Genomic DNA, 17,426 nt, shown 5'->3' with positions numbered 1-17,426 from the left:
ACTATGAATCCGAACAACACTGGCATTTTCAGTGGTCATTTTATACCTAATTTTACATTACATTTTTTTTAAATTAACCCCTTCGTATATTTAATATTACATATATTAAATACTTATACATAACAAATCAGGACCATATATACAAGTACACAGCTAAAATGCCACATGTGGCTATTTCTGAGTGTATCACACATGTGTAACATTATAGAATTATTCCAGTAATCTTCAAATGATCATAAATATATAAAAAAGGCAAGTTTTGGGACTTTATTAAGGGCCTTTATGTTAAAAATTGATGTTAAAAAAGGATAACGTTTTGCTCAGGTGCTGCAAACACTACAGCTCGTGTGCACAACATGGTCACTGATTAGAGTCTGTATGTGTCTGTCACTCCTGATTGGTTCACTGGCCGTGTTTAGCTTGTGTGCACAACATGGTCAGTGATTAGAGTCTCAAAAAATACGATGAAGTTCAAAAAATGGAAAGTTTATGTGTCTAAAATCTATATGTCCACAACGACCAATGAATGTAATGGAAAAGTCCTAATATACTGTTGTTGAAGATAGAGGTATGGAGTTAAAAATGTTTTGCAGTCTACGTGCCAATAATAGATGTTTGTTTGATAGTCACCACTCACCCGGGATGCAAAAACTGTATTTAGTCCGATCTCACCTTGAGAAAGGCTGGGAGCAGCTGAAACGCGTAGATCTGTATCTGTATCAATTTCCGAATTCCTCAAGAGGTTTTTTGTTTGCAAGTAAGTGCCAAAGAGTTTGTTACTGTACGTCACCAGGATCTATTGACATTTGCATCCTTGTATCAAAGCAGCAAGTTCTGTTTTAAAAGGATCGAGATTGTTTCCCAAAGAACCGAGGTAAAACATCTCCACTAATCGACACCAGACAATCCATCTTCCAGATTGGCTGAACAACTCGTGACCCGGAACTCAGTGAGAGAAATACAGGGTATACGCTACAACGCTAAACCTGCATGAAACAAGGGCTCAACGGAGGGTCGAGACGTGGTGTGTTTCGTGGATAAGAAAAACTTGGTGAGACCGGACTAAATACAGCTTTTGCATCCTGGGTGAGTGGTGACTATCAAACAAACATCTATTATTGGCACGTAGACTGCAACACATTTTTAACCCTATACCTCTATCTTCAACAACAGTATACAGGGGCGTATTAAGGCATAGGCCAACAAGGCCGGTGCCTAGGGCAGCAGATTTTTAAGGGGCAGCAGAATTTTGAGTCCCTAGGGCCACTCTACTGAACTCAGGGCCGGGTGGCTAAATTAACCAATTACTAATGACTTAAATGGCTGGCCCGGCTATTGTTATCCTATGGGATTGTATGTGGATGCGCATGACGTGGTGACAGTGGAGGCGGAGCTCACTTGCGCAGCCTGGCCTGGACTGAGAGGGAATGCGGTATTCTTCCTGGCTCCACCGCGTGATTGAGACTCACACAGACTACACAGTGCAGTGTGCACTACAACGTGACCACTGTGAAACAGCATATGCCTTTCTCCCTTCAATACATCTTCATTAGAAATTAAAATACTTAAACGGATTAGTCACTAAATACTTGTACATTTACTGTTTGTCTATCTGTCATACATGCAAAGAATAAGTATTTATTGCTGAATCTATACAACTATGTGACTTAAAACACAACTGAAAATATGTTGTATGCATTTAATACATTCAGAAACAATACAAGTATATACTTTATTATGATTGTATCATGTGACTTTATCCCCTAGGATACAATTCCTAAACCTATCATAACTACTGTTGTATTTTTTAAGTACTTTTAAAGGCCAGTTTGTATATTCATTACATATTTATCCAAGCAGATATTTTGCTTAAATAACTGTCAATCACCAAAGGAGATGTTTAAGGTTAAACAACTACCTACTGACAAACTATCATACAGTGAAGGATATTTTTTTCTGATATAAACACTTTAATCATCTGACTTGCAAAATAATGTCTTTATATATATATATATGTGTGTGTGTGTGACCAGAGTGAATGCAAGCCCTGGTGAACATCTACTTAACAAGACATTATTTTTTTTTATTTTTTAAACCCTGCCCCAAAAATATTATGTCTAAAAAAAGGCCTTAAACCTGGGGTGGGGTGGGGGGTGGGGGTGGCAGCACAATTTTGAGTGCCTAGGGCAGCACAAAACCTAAATACGCCCCTGACAGTATATTAGGACTTTTCCATTACATTCATTGGTCGTTGTGGACATATCGATTTTAGACATATAAACTTTCCATTTTTTGAACTTCATCGTATTTTTTGAGAAACAATATTAGGAATATTTTTTCAATTTTTTCCATTTATTTTTTAACCCATAATTATATTTATTTTTTTTCTGAGTATTTTATGTACCACCGGTGGTCATTTCACATGTTTTCTTTTAAATCTTATATGTTTTTATGTCTATTAAACTGTTAGCAATTTAATTTTTCATCATTTGCATTTGTACTTTATTCACTGCCTTTTAACCTCTCTTAGCTGCTTTTTTTTAGGGCACCCTTACTGTTGTCATTAATTTATTTAGGTATATTTGTGGGATTATACTTATTTAGGGTTGCTACTGCTAAGGTTCTAACAGGATTGTTGTGTTAGCCAGTGATTAGAGTCTGTAGGTGTCTGTCACTCCTGATTTGTTCACTGGCCGTGTTCAGCTCATGTGCACAACATGGTCAGTGATTAGAGTCTGCATGTGTTTTTCACTCCTGATTGGTTCACTGGCCGTGTTCAGCTCATGTGCACAACATAGTCAGTGATTAGAGTCTGCATGTGTCTGTCACTCCTGATTGGTTCACTGGGCGTCTCCAGCTCTTGTGCACAACATGGTCATTGATTAGAGTCTGCATGTGTCTGTCACTCCTGAATGGTTCACTGACCGTGTTTAGCTTGTGTTCATGGCATGGTCAGTGATTAGAGTCTGCATGTGTCTGTCACTCCTGATTGGTTCACTGGCCTTGTTCAGCTTGTGTACACAACATGGTCAGTGATTAGAGTCTGCAGGCGTCTGTCACTCCTGATTGGTTCACTGGCCTTGTTCAGCTCCTGTGTACAACATGGTCAGTGATTAGAGTCTGCAGGCGTTTGTCCCTCCTGATTGGTTCACTGGCCTTATTCAGCTTGTGTGCACAACATGGTCAGTGATTAGAGTCTGCAGGTGTCTGTCATTCCTGATTGGTTCACTGGCCTTGTTCAGCTCGTGTGCAGAACATGGTCATTGATTAGAGTCTGCATGTGTCTGTCACTCCTGAATGGTTCACTGGCCTTGTTTAGCTCGTGTGCACAACATGGTCAGTGATTAGAGTCTGCATGCATCTGTCACTCCAGATTGGTTCACTGGCCATGTTCAGATTGTGTGCACAACATGGTCAGTGATTAGAGTCTGCAGGCGCCTGTCACTCCTGATTGGTTCACTGGCCTTATTCAGCTTGTGCGCACAACATGGTCAGTTATTAGAGTCTGCAGGCGTCTGTCACTCCTGATTGGGTTACTGGCCGTGTTCAGCTCTTGTGCACAACATGGTCAGTGATTAGAGTCTGCAGGTGTCTGTCACTCCTGATTGGTTCATTGGCCATGTTCAGCTTGTGTGCACAACATGGTAAGGAATTAGAGTCTGCAGGCGTCTATCACGCCTGATTGGTTCACTGGCCGTGTTTAGCTTGTGTGCACAACATGGTCAGGAATTAGAGTCTGCATGTGTCTGTCACTCCTGATTGGTTCACTGGCCATGTTCAGCTTGTGTGCACAACATGGTAACGAATTAGAGTCTGCAGGCATCTATCACTCCTGATTGGTTCACTAGTCATGTTCAGCTTGTGTGCACAATCTGGTCAGTGATTAGAGTCTGCATGTGTCTGTCACTACTGATTGGTTTGCTTGCCATGTTCAGCTTGTGTGCACAACATGGTCAGTAATTAGAGTCTGCATGTATTTGCACTCCTGATTGGTTCACTAACCAGGTTTTGCTTTTGTGCATTACATGGTCAGTGATTAGAGTCTGCAGGCGTCTGTCATTCCTGATTGGTTCACTAGCCGTGTTCAGCTTGTGTGCACAACATGGTCAATGATTAGAGTCTGTAGCCGTCTGTCACTCCTGATTGGTTCAGTGGCTGTGTTCGACTTGTGTGCACACTATGGTAAGGAATTAGAGTCTGCAGGCATCTATCACTCCTGATTGGTTCACTAGCCATGTTCAGCTTGTGTGCACAACCTGGTCAGTGATTAGAGTCTGCAGGCGTCTGTCACTCCTGATTGGTTCACTGACTGTGTTGAGCTTGTGTGCCCAACATAAATGATTAGAGTCTGCAGGTGTCTGTCACTCCTTAATGGTTTCTGGCCGTATTCTGCTCGTTTGCACAACATGGTCAGTGATTAGAGTTTGCAGGCGTCTATCACTCCTGATTGGTTCACTGGCCGTGTTTAGCTTTTGTGCACAACATGGTCAGTGATTAGAGTCTGCAGGTGTCTGTCACTTCTGATTGGTTCACTGACTGTGTTCAGTTTGTGTGTCCAACATAAATGATTAGAGTCTGCAGGTGTCTGTCGCTCCAGAATGGTTTACTGGCCGTATTCTGCTCGTTTGCACAACATGGTCAGTGATTAGAGTCTGTAGGTGTCTGTCACTCCTGATTGGTTCACTGGTCGTGTTCAGATTGTGTGCACAACATGGTCAGTGATTAGAATCTGCATGCGTCTGTCACTCCTGATTGGTTCACTGGCCGTGTTCAGCTTGTGTGCACAACATGGTCAGTGATTAGAGTCTGCAGGCGTCTGTCATTCCTGATTGGTTCACTGGCCTTGTTCAGATCGTGTGCACAACATGGTCATTGATTAGAGTCTGCATGTGTCTGTCACTCCTGAATGGTTCACTGGCCGTGTTCAGATTGTGTGCACAACATGGTCAGTGATTAGAATTTGCATGCGTCTGTCACTCCTGATTGGTTCACTGGCCGTGTTCAACTTGTGTGCACAACATGGTCAGTGATTAGAATCTGCATGCGTCTGTCACTCCTGATTGGTTCACTGGCCGTGTTCAGCTTGTGTGCACAAAATGGTCAGTGGTTAGAGTCTGTAGGTGTCTGTCACTCCTGATTGGTTCACTGGCCGTGTTCATCTTGTGTGCACAACATGGTCAGGGATTAGAGTCTACATGTGTTTGTCACTCCTGATTGGTTCACTGGCCGTGTTTAGCTTGTGTGCACAACATGGTCAGTGATTAGAGTCTGTAGGCGTCTGTCACTCCTGATTGTTTCACTGGCCGTGTTCAGCTCGTGTTCATGACATGGTCAGTGATTAGAGTCTGCATGCATGTGTCTGTCACTCCTGATTGGTTCACTGGCCGTGTTCAGCTTGTCTGCTAAGAAGCTGCTGAGTGGGAATTTACCTATATATTTAACCTCTTTACACACAGCAGTTAAATACATATGGATCACAATCTTATGGTTGCTTTCAGTAGATACAAATTTCTAAACTTTTGTCAGGGAGTTTTTCTTAAAGTCATTAATTGATTAAATTATGAATACCCCTGAAGCTCAAAGTTTGTACCTCCTTAAAAAAACCACAAAAATGTTATCTTTGTCATTAATCTCCCGATATGGTAATCAATCAAGGAAGCAAATGTGCATGATTAATGACAAACAAAGTGGCAATTTGTTTTTTTTTAGCAATTACACCACAGGTTTAAGTCCTGTATGTTGACTGATCCCTTCTTATAGTGTGTAGTGATGCTAATAGGCATTATGTTGTGCGCCAAAATCATAGATATATCTGTGTATGTCTTTTAAGGGATTTGAACAGCGGCTTTATCAATATACTGTGCTTATTATATTGTTTTTTACCATTAATTGATCGAGCAGATATCTTTTATATCCCAAAATTGTGTAGGTAAATTACACAGGAATAAATCGTATTAACTATGCACAGTGTAAGTCATAATTTAAGTGCACTAGATGTGTAATAAAAAGCAAGAAATTAATACTTAAAAGTATAAAATACAAAGCATAATTGTTGTTTCTTCAAAATGTGCTGAACATGGGGGCTACATTTGCGTATATGAAATTTCCTCTCAAATCCCAGAGTATTTGTATAAACATTTTCATGCTACAGTTCTCACTATTTTTGCACGTCAGTTCGTTTACACACATACGAAAATTACAGCGAATTTAAGGTACAGTGCAATGAAAACAGAGTAACTTGATGTGTGTTAAGCGTAATACTTTTTTAAAAAACACGCTGGTTTCCTTCTTTGTATTTTGCCCTTCATTAAGAACTTTTACCAAACAGAGAGCTCTCATTATTTGTATGGGAGACATCTCGCCACTCGCAAGGACAGACCCTTTTTTATAAAATTGCATGAGGGCTGTCCCTGCGAGTGTTGGCGTGGAAGACCACGTCTTGACCGGAAAATCTTTTAGAATCTGGGCTATTAACTATCATGAATTTGGATTGTGATCAATAAAGCAGGATTGACATTATATATAGGACGTTACTAAAAAAAAGTACTGCCACTAAACAATGCTTGTGATTGTGTTGACATTAAAAAGGCTCATCTGCAGCTGTTATACCGATAATTCTTAAACAATAGATTGTGATCAACCTCATAGATAGATAAGATCTGAAATGCAACAATTGCATGCCTTAATGTAATATTTGCTTTAAAATTCCCCTTTAATAGCCTTCATAGAAAAATAAAGGAAACTAAGGCGCAGTTATCACAATCATTTACTTACCCCAATGCATTTTGAAACTTCTACAATTATGTTGCCTTGAGGAGATACTTTTTTGTACATTGGGCTTCCAAGTATAAACACAACTGCAAAATGAATATCAGACAAAATGAAGGTTGGCCACAGACATACTGTATATACAAGGCTATATTCACTAACAGGGGAAAGAGAGGAACAATGAGAAATAACATTATCTTATTAACTTGCATATCATCTTGGTTTTCATATTTAATAATTAGGTTTGTTTTTATGACTGGAGTATCTTCTGATCTAATACTTTGCTGTAAGACCTTGGCATGATTGTCACTAGCTAACTGAAATGATCTTCATTGGATGCATAGCAAGGCATCAGACGTAGCTCATTCCTCTAATCCTCTGATTTCACTAGCATTTTGTTATATTCTAAACACAAACTATTTACAACAATGCTAAGGTGAATGCAACTCAGATACTGAATCTGCTTTTTAAGCAAGAAATGTAGAGAAAACCTATAATCAACCTGAAAGAGCATTTACCTTTCATACATTCAATGATAGTTCTGCATTATTGTTTCTAGGTCAGAATCAGTATCAATCATAAGGTATTATTAAGTTCTCAATACTACTTACTCAAAGCAACAACCATGAGCCCAGCTGGGACGCCAAATGCCAGGGGATAGCACTTTTCTTTGGTGTGTATACCACACACCTGACCTAGACAGAAACATGTGATAAAGTGAAGGACTTGGCATATAGCTATAGCAGCAAGTAGTCTCAAACTAAATTCTAGGACTGATATAAATGTATAACTCTGTCTGTGACATGTGAAGGTCTTAAAAGAGAGAGTTTAATAAATCCAGTAACCCCAAGAGGACAACACCAGGTTCCCAGGTCAGTTGGCCAAACTAATGAAAGTGGTTTCACTGTTGCAAAACATTGTATCTCTCTGTAATAGCTATGAGCTATGCATGTTATACTACTTTGTACCAGTGGTGTATTATGGCAAAGGCCAACTAGGTCTGTGCATAGGGCAGGCAGATTAAGGTGGCTCAAATTCTGAGGCCGTTTTTTGGCCTAGGCCACATTTAGGGCAGTACTTTATGCTCCCAATCGCACTGTAAATTGGAAAGTTGTTTAAAATTGTATTCTCTATCTGAATCATTAAATAAAAAGATTTAGGTTTCATGTCCCTTTAAAATTCAAATGTGTGCAAGATCAATATTAAACAATCCCTGAGCATTTCCAACAGTTTTTAATTCAAAAGTCAGTCACATTTACCAATATTCCCTTATATATATAATATATATATATATATATATATATATATATATATATATATATATATATATATAATATTCTCTAATACATACTGTTCACTTACTTCTTAAGATGGGTGTGATAATAGTGGACAGTAGACTTCCAGCATTAATAGAGAGATAAAAAATAGAAAAAAAACGACTTCTCTGGTTATCCTGTATAAAAATAATACTGTTAGTATGAGTATATAGAAAAAGGTGTATCTAGCTAATATATCGTTCTGTCTGTCTGTCTATCCATAAGATGAAAATCAAACATATTTGTTTCTGAGTCTACTATGAATATGCACCTTATCTGCTCTTCCTTACAGACAATATAAACCATAAAAGTCATGCCATATGACATCACACACACAAACATACACACACAATATTAATATTATAATATTTAAATACAACAACAATTAAAATTATGGGGAGGCGAAAAATGAGTTTAAAATCCTCCACTAAATACAAAGGGGCCTATTTATTATTGTGCAAGCCGACATGATACAATGTAGCGTATCATGTCTGCCGCATCGATAAATGCCAACAGCATATGTTGTCGGCATTTATCATTTCACCAGAAGTTCTGGTGAACTACTAGTGCAATGCCGCGCCCTGCAGATTCGCGGCCAATCGGGGTGGCAATCAGATTTCTGTCCGCGGCCTCAGAGCAGGAGGACAAGTTATGGAGCAGCGGTCTTTAGACCGCTGCTTCATAACTTCAGTTTCCAGCAGCCCCAAAATGTAGAGAAAATAACTCATTTACAAATCTAGACAAGTCAAAAGACTTGCTTTTCCCACAGAAACTCTCAGAATACATTGTTTCCAATGCAGCAAAGGATTCTGGGTAAGATATGCACATGAGGTTCACAATGACTCACTTTTTTACTTTTAGCCGGCTTTTTAAGGCAGACTTTCCTTTATGCTATAGCATTGGCGTATTACACAGTTTTTAAGCCTACTCCCAGCTGATGAGTGGCAAAAACCACAAAACAGCTGTCCTGGGATTGATCTGAATCACTGTACTAACCCTAGCTAAGCTTAAAAGCTGTGTAATATGGCGATGCTATGGCGTAAAGGGTAGTCTGCCTGTAAAAGCAGGCTAAAAGTAAAAAAGTGAGTCGTGAACCTCATTTGCATATCTTACCCAGAATCCTTTGCTGCATTGGAAACAATGTATTCAGAGAGTTTCTGTGGGAAAAGCAAGTCTTCTGACTTGTCTAGATTTGTAAATGGGTTATACAATGAGTTATTTTCTCTATAATTAAATATATATTATTATATTGTGTAAAAGAAGCGAATAGTGCATGCACCTGAGTTTCATCAAACTGGTCGCCGCCAAATGCTGCCACACATGGCTTGATTCCACCTGTGCCCAAAGCAATCAACAGAAGCCCGATCATAGACAGAGCTCTGCAAAAAAGGAACAGGATTACAATAAGTTGTAGAATCTAAATATTTAAACTACAAATGTCAATTATGCATGAAAACATCAATATACTAACATCTAATATAGAGCCCTATATACTGTATATATATATATATAACATTTCTACTCACACTGCTGCCATACAGTGCTCAAGCCTCCAGTGCTTCTGAGCCTACCTAGGTATGCTTTTAAATCGTTCACTCTCATGGTTTAAGGTGCCAGCTACCCCCCCCCCCCCCAGTCATTGGAATTTACTTAAAGTGATTGTAAAGTTCAATGATTTAAAGCCCAGTATTTAAAAATACTATTAAAAACATGGGCACTTTAAGTCATTAAACACTTCTTTTTTAAAATACTTACCTTTTTGTTATGGTAAACTTACCACCGATCCTCCTCCTGCATCTCCTTCAGTATTTAGCATATTGATGACGATCCGGCTTCCTCCAATCATTGTGTGCCTCATGAGCTGGGTGCCAAAGGGGGCACACAACGATTGGAGGAAGCCAGATTCGTCATTGATCTGCTTAATACTGAAGGAGATGTGGGCAGGGGAACATTGGTGTATTTACATTAACAAAAAGGTAAGTATTTTAAAAAAGAAGCGGCATTGTAAAGCTCAATGACTTAAAGTGCCCCTGTTTCTAAGAGTATTTTTCAATACTGGGCTTTAAATCATTTAACTTTACAATCACTGTAATATAAAGTGCTTTAAAAAAATAACTAAAATCATGAATAAACAGATTTTAAATATGGTGCAAACTTGGCTTCTTTTGAACATCTTGTTCCAACCAACATAATAATATCATTGTGGGATATAGTATCTGAATTAGATCAGTTGGTTGTTTTGGGACACTGTTTTTTATTTGTGTGATACCCCTGTTTTATTTATATACTGAGGTAAGCCTCTCATGGTCTCCTTTGGTTTAATACAATGTTATTCAAAGAAAGATGCTATTAATGCGAAATTAGTGATACAGTGTGTGTGTGTGTAGGTGTGTATGTGTGTGTGTGTGTGTTTATGTGTTTGTGTATATATGTGTGTGTGTGTGTGTATGTATGTGTATGTGTGTGTGTATATGTGGGTGTGTTTGTGTGTTTATGCGTGTGTGTATGTTTGTGTGTAGGTGTATGTGTGTGTATATTGTGTGTATAAGTATGTGTGTGTGTGTGTGTGTGTGTGTATAAGTATGTGTGTGTATGTATGTGTATATGTTTGTGTGTAGGTGTGTGTATATATGTGTGTATAAGTATGTGTGTGTATATGTGTTTGTGTATGTTTGTGTGTAGGTGTGTGTGTATATGTGTGTGTATAAGTATGTGTGTGTATAAGTATGTGTGTGTATGTTTGTGTGTAGGTGTGTGTGTGTGTGTGTGTATGTGTGTGTATAAGTATGTGTGTATGTTTGTGTGTAGGTGTCTGTGTATATGTGTGTGTATAAGTATGTGTGTGCGTGTGTATAAGTATGTGTGTGTATGTATGTGTATATGTGTGTATGTTTGTGTGTAGGTGTGTGTGTATATGTGTGTGTATAAGTATGTGTGTGTGCATGTTTGTGTGTATGTGTTGTGTATATGTGTGTGTATAAGTATGTGTGTGTGTGTGTGTGTATATGTATGTGTGTGTATATATGTATGTGTGTGTATGTATCTGTGTGTGTGTGTGTGTGTGTATATGTATGTGTGTCTGTGTGTATGTGTGTGTGTATGTATGTGTATGTGTGTATATGTGTGTGTGTGTGTATATGTATGTGTGTGTGTATGTGTGTGTATGTGTGTGTGTGAGTGTGTGTGTGTGTATATGTATGTGTGTGTATGTGTGTGTGTGTGTGTGTATATGTGTGTATGTATGTGTGTGTGTATGTATGTGTATGTGTGTGTGTGTGTGTGTATATGTGTGTGTATATATATGTATGTGTGTGTATGTATGTGTATGTAATCAAATATTCATATTTAAATGTATGCAATGTTTTGAATCCACAATGCCTTATCAAAATGGACACAAACCTCCTCTTCTTAAAATAAATGAAAAAAATAAGTTATTATTTAGTAATACTTACACATGAAGACTAATAATATCAGGCACTCCATTTCGGTCATTGTCAGTTAAGTCATGGATGGAACTTATTGCCATAACCACTTGACCAGCTGAATAAACAATTGACAAATAGATAATAGTCCTGAAGAGAAAAAAATATATTTTTTTTAAATTATGATTAGTAACATTACATACTAAAAAGATAGATATGAGTTATATTGTTTCCCTCTTGTGTGTATTTTATTTATTGTCACTAAACTAATAAATTATCTAAGACTAGCAGGGTAAATTGCAGCCATAATATAAATGTGTTTTAACATAAAACACATTTATAATCAATAGCAGATTGTTTCATATGTTCCAATAGCATAAGATCTCATATTATATTTTTACTTAACGTTTGATGTGCAAATGTACCTCATGCTGAAATGCCAGTATGCCAAAGACAATGTTAAACAATTGTATATATAGAATAATACCAGGAAATAGCTATTGATTAATTAACATATTTGAAACATATAACTTTATCACATGTTCACTTATTTAAAGCTTCATGTATTCAAAGGTTATTTAGGGATAATTTGAAATGTTACATGAAGTTCTATTTAGCTATGGGTTTTACCATTGCTTACTAGTGTATGCAGAACTTATAATTAATTGGTTAGAAGTTTGATATTGTACGCATTGTTTTATCTACTCGTGAAAAAAAAAATCAGTCATTATTGCTAAAAATATTTTGGGTTTAAAAATTTAGGAAAAAGCAGTGCACTTGAATTTAAACAAGCAGAAAATGCCTATTACACATGGCAAACTACATATTCTTACCTCAGAGGCTGACAAGAACAACTTTTCTAATACATTTTAAAAAAAAAATAACTACTGTGCTTTAGGTAAAAAAAAAAAAGAGCATGGATTGTATTTAGGGAAGACAGTATAGCATCTGATTTGATGAAATAACTTACTTGAATTTTCCCAGCCAAGAGTCAGCAATGATAGCGCCAAGTATAGGTGTCAAGTAGCACAAAGCAACAAAAGTATGGTAAATGACCGTTGCAAAGTTATCATCCCATTGTAAAAAATACTTAAAGTACAGAACGAGCACCGCTGAAGGGAGAAATAAGTTATTGGTTAGCAAGTGCGCGCAACATTTGTCAGCTGTGGTCGAAAGGCAAGCAAGCTGAATAATGTACAGATACCTCGCATTCCATAGTAGGAGAATCTTTCACAGAATTCATTGATGACAATAAAGAAGATGCTGATGGGATAACCAAAGCAGCCCGGCTGGAATATTAAGGGTAACAATTATTATTATTATTTATTTGTACAGAGCCGTTAAGTTCTGTAGAGCAATGAGAAAAGCTAAACAATATTTGTAAATGTAAAAAAAGTGCTTTGGGATTCATTTTTATTGATGCTTTCTGACTGAAGAAATAGTAATTCTGGCTGAAGGAATAATACTTTTATAGTCACAAGGACACGTGGCATGAAACAGGAAAGGCAGTGGCGTCACTAGGGTTGGTGTCACCCGGTGCGGTAAGTTATGGTGTCACCCCCCCCCCAGTAATGGGGTTTTTTTTACTGCAAGAAGAGGATTTCATAGAAAAGGCACACTTCTCCAATGGACAGAAAGCAGACACACACAAACACAAAAACACAGGCACATACACATACAAACACTCAGACACACATAAAAACACACTCAGATGCACACACAAACACTCAGAAACACACTCAGACACACACACAAAACACACACACAAAAACTCTCAGACACACACACAAAAACACTAAGACACAGACACACATTCTGACACACACACACACAAACACTCAGGCACACACACACACACACAAAAACTCTCAGGCACACACACACACACAAAGACACTCAGGCACACACACAAAAACACTCAGGCACACACACAAAAACACTCAGACACACACATACAAAATATGTAAACTGCATTGCATTAATTATAAAGCTCATGTCTAGAGCTGCTCCCTGGCTCAGCAGAGCATCAAATGAAAGATAAAAGTGCACTCTAAAAATAAATCACTAAAGAAAAGGTTTAGGTGCGCAAACTATGAAAATTCTGCTCTCTGACTCTCTTCCTGTCAGTGCACCGTCCCGGGCTGCGTGCCTACCGCTTCTTATGGTCAATCACCTCTGCACTCTGCCCCCCCTCAGACCGACACCCCCCCCTCCCCTCCTACCTCTTCAGTGTGCACTTAGTGTACCGTAACCGTACCGGTCTGGTGGGAATCATACATGGCTCCTTCACTTTAGAGACAGTGTCAGATAGTCATGCGGTCAGGTGCCAGGCATCCCCCTCATGATTTCCCGGTTCCCGTTTTGAGAGACAGCACAGCAATGAGTGACTCCACTGCGCCACACGTCACTGAGCAATGAGCACAGATAGGCAGGCAGGTTTAGGCTAGCAGCGCAACTTCGCAAGCCCCACGGCACATCCACAACATTCATAGTGAAATTGGGCAGGGGAGGAGCAAAGTACAAACAAGCAAAAGCAGCCCGGGAAAACTATTTGTGGAATTGCAGCGCAAGCAAAAGGGGCAAAAAAATTAAGTGTGTCTACAACTTCCCCAGTCCCACTAATGTTCACAACTGCTGGCCCCTCGAATAACAAAAATCTATGTATCTCTACATTGTATTTCTTTGAATTTAAATAAAATTTTAAAAAAAATTGCTGGTGGTGTCACCCCTTGGAGGGTGTCACCCAGGTGCGGTCCGCACCCCCTGCACCCCCTGCACCCCCTAGTGATGCCACTGAGGAAATGGAGTCTGCTCATATGCTTTGATCTATATTCCCCTAAGCTCTACAAACATTATCCATATCTGGACTATTTCTTTGATTAATTAGGACATTACAAAAGACAAGTTTATGGAACTATGACACTATTTACACATTTATATATCATCCTCTAAAAGTCTGTAAATTCATATACATATACCTCTTAAAGGGATATGAAACCCACATTTTTTTCTTTCATGATTCAGATAGAGCATGCAATTTTAAGCAACTTTCTAATTTACTCCAATTTTTTCATTCTCTTTCTATCTTTATTTGAAAAAGCAGGAATGTAAGCTACATTTAGCAACCAATCAGCAAGCACTGCCCAGGTGCTGAACTGAAAACGGGCAGGCTCCTTAGCTTACATTCCTGCTTTTCAAATGAAGATATCAAGAGAACAAAGAAAAAATTGTAATAGGAGTAAATTAGAAAGTTGATTAAAATTGTATGCTCTATCTTAATCATGAAAGAAAAAAAAAATGGGTTTCATATCCCTTTAATTGATATTGTCATTCATAAATATTTTCTCAAGGCACACACACAATGTGGTAGGTGCGGATGAGCATAGAAGGTTCATCAATGGTGCAGTAATATTCGCTTATGGATATTCTTAAATCCTGGACTAATTATTGTATAATTAATTCTAACCATTTACATACTATTATTTATGTTGGTATCAGTTTGCCTTTTACAAGTATGATATTTTATTAATATAATAAAAAGTAACTGTGAAATGGAAAATCAAATGCACTTACCGATGATTTTTCACCTCTCCCTGTTTAAAAAAGAAAAGAAAGCAGAATATTTATTAAATTAAGATTAGATTTACCTTAAGCGACATTAAAATGAATGATTTTGTATAAAGAGGGAGCATGTTCATGCTAACTGCTTTATATTAAAGAGGAATGCTTGGCAAACTTGGGGCTAGATTACGAGTTGCGCGTACTACAAGCTGAAAGTAAACACGCTTACTCAAGCACAGTCAAGATTTGTGATCGTCGGGTTAGGGCGACTTTAAAGCTCTCGTAAAGGGTTAGGGCTAAACAAACAGTTGCATAAAATACAACATAAATACATATAAAGCACTGTTACACTCATATAAACACTATCTGATAAAAAAAGTTTTTTTTTTTTATTAGGAATCGCATGGTAATACAATATAATTGCAATTGACTCTTGGAAAAACAGAATATAAGTGGTTTCAACAGTGATATATAAGAAAAGTCTTTGACAAAGTTTAGTCCAAAAATATGAAATCAATTCCAGAGGTGTGGTACAAGCCACTGAAGTTTTCTCAATCAGCTGTGGGGTGGATTTTACTTGGAATTGATAGGAATTGAGTCCATGCGATTACCTAATCTCATATTTCCTATTTTCTCTTTTAATATTCCTATATTTCCATTTAAACAAAACAAACAATTTAAACATACATAAACATATACAAATAAGATTTATTCTTTCATTACTATCTAACAAAGCATTATTCTACAGCTAACATTAAAGTAGAGCTGCAATCCGTGTTGTTTTTAGTCTCCCTAGGGTACAGGGGTGGGGTGGGGGGAGGGAATAATAAAAAAAAATTAAGGAGGGGGGTGGTTCTCTCCGCTCTTCCCCCCCTACCAGCAGTGGGAACAGTTTTGAAACAAAAATGTGTGAGACATTAACCCTCAATCAATATCTCTTCTAGACCAGCTCGTTGAGGGTTATTATGTTGGTCAATTTCAAGGATAGTTCAGTCTCCTCTAAGGGAGGCTTCCTGGAGTATTTCATGGTGCAGTAAGGGTCTGAGAACCTGTTGTTGTAATAGGAGGGTAAGAGTGGTAATGAAACCTTGCCATTTTTTAAGGAATACTCTTAGGGGGGTAGTTATCAAGCCGTCTACTTTTCTGGCTTCGCCGGCCCAATACGCCCGCCTAAGCTCGCCTCACATCGCCGCCGCGGACCTGAAAAAATACGCCTAAGTTATCAAATAAAGCTGTCAAAAAGCCGCGGGGCGATGAGCAGCGGACTGTGACAGTTATCACTCATCCGATCTCGCTGCCCTTCGGCTTTTTCCCAGCTTTATTGCTAGCCTGTCACTAAGCACTCACACTAAACTACACTGTTCTACCCCCTATACCGGCGCCCCCGGAGCCTCCCGCAACTCAATAAAGTTACTAACCCCTAAACCGCCGCTCCTAGACCCTGCCGCAACTCTTATAAATGTATTAACCCCTAAACCACCGCTCCTAGACCCTGCCGCAACTCTTATAAATGTATTAACCCCTAAACCGCCGCTCCCGGACACCGCTGCCACCTACAGTATACCTAGTAACCCCTATCCTGCCCCCCCTACACCGTCGCCCTCTATTATAAAATTATTAACCCCTATCCTGCTGATCCCGCACCTCTCCGCAACTAAATAAATAGTTTAACCCCTAAACCGTCGCTCCCTGAACCCGCCGCAACCTATATTAAACCTATTAACCCCTATCCTGCCCCCCCTACACCGTCGCCACCTATGATAAATTTATTAACCCCTAATCTGCCCCCCACTACACCGCCGCCACTGTAATAAAATTATTAACCCCTAAACCTAAGTCTAACCCTAACCCTAACGCCCCCCTAACTTAAATATTAATTAAATAAATCTAAATAAATTAACTCTTATTAACTAAATGAATCCTATTTAAAACTAAATACTTACCTTTAAAATAAACCCTAATATAGCTACAATATAAATAATAATTATATTCTAGCTATCTTAGGATTTATTTTTATTTTACAGGTACCTTTCAATTTATTTTAACCAGGTACAATAGCTATTAAATAGTTATTAACTATTTAATAGCTTACCTAGCTAAAATAAAGAGAAATGTACCTGTTAAATAAATCCTAACCTAAGTTACAATTACACCTAACACTACACTATACTTTAATAAATTATTCCTATTTACAAAATAAATACTTACCTGTAAAATAAACCCGAAGATAGCTACAATATAATTAATAATTATATTGTAGCTATCTTAGGATTTATATTTATTTTACAGGTAACTTTGTATTTATTTTAGCTAGTTAGAATAGTTATTAAATAGTTATTAACTATTTAATAAATACCTA

The 17,426-nt window shown here is 38.1% G+C and overlaps 1 protein-coding gene across 1 annotated transcript in view; it reads right to left on the bottom strand.

The window, feature by feature from the left end:
- The window catches only part of SLC15A1 (solute carrier family 15 member 1), an 87,798-nt gene extending 72,594 nt beyond the window's left edge, over positions 1–15,204 (bottom strand). Inside the window, exons 1-8 of the mRNA XM_053705477.1 lie at positions 15,154–15,204; positions 12,711–12,795; positions 12,477–12,618; positions 11,537–11,656; positions 9,364–9,463; positions 8,131–8,221; positions 7,380–7,463; positions 6,775–6,857 (exon numbers count right to left, since the gene is read on the bottom strand). Coding sequence (XP_053561452.1) covers positions 6,775–6,857; positions 7,380–7,463; positions 8,131–8,221; positions 9,364–9,463; positions 11,537–11,656; positions 12,477–12,618; positions 12,711–12,795; positions 15,154–15,204 — 756 coding nt within the window. The remainder of the gene's footprint in view (positions 1–6,774; positions 6,858–7,379; positions 7,464–8,130; positions 8,222–9,363; positions 9,464–11,536; positions 11,657–12,476; positions 12,619–12,710; positions 12,796–15,153) is intronic.
- Positions 15,205–17,426: the final 2,222 nt, after the last annotated feature.

Source organism: Bombina bombina, chromosome 3 (assembly GCF_027579735.1).
Source record: "Bombina bombina isolate aBomBom1 chromosome 3, aBomBom1.pri, whole genome shotgun sequence".
NCBI classification, from domain to species: Eukaryota; Metazoa; Chordata; class Amphibia; order Anura; family Bombinatoridae; genus Bombina; species Bombina bombina.
Note: the sequence above shows the minus strand (reverse complement) of the source record. Positions and strands in the feature narration are given on the sequence as shown.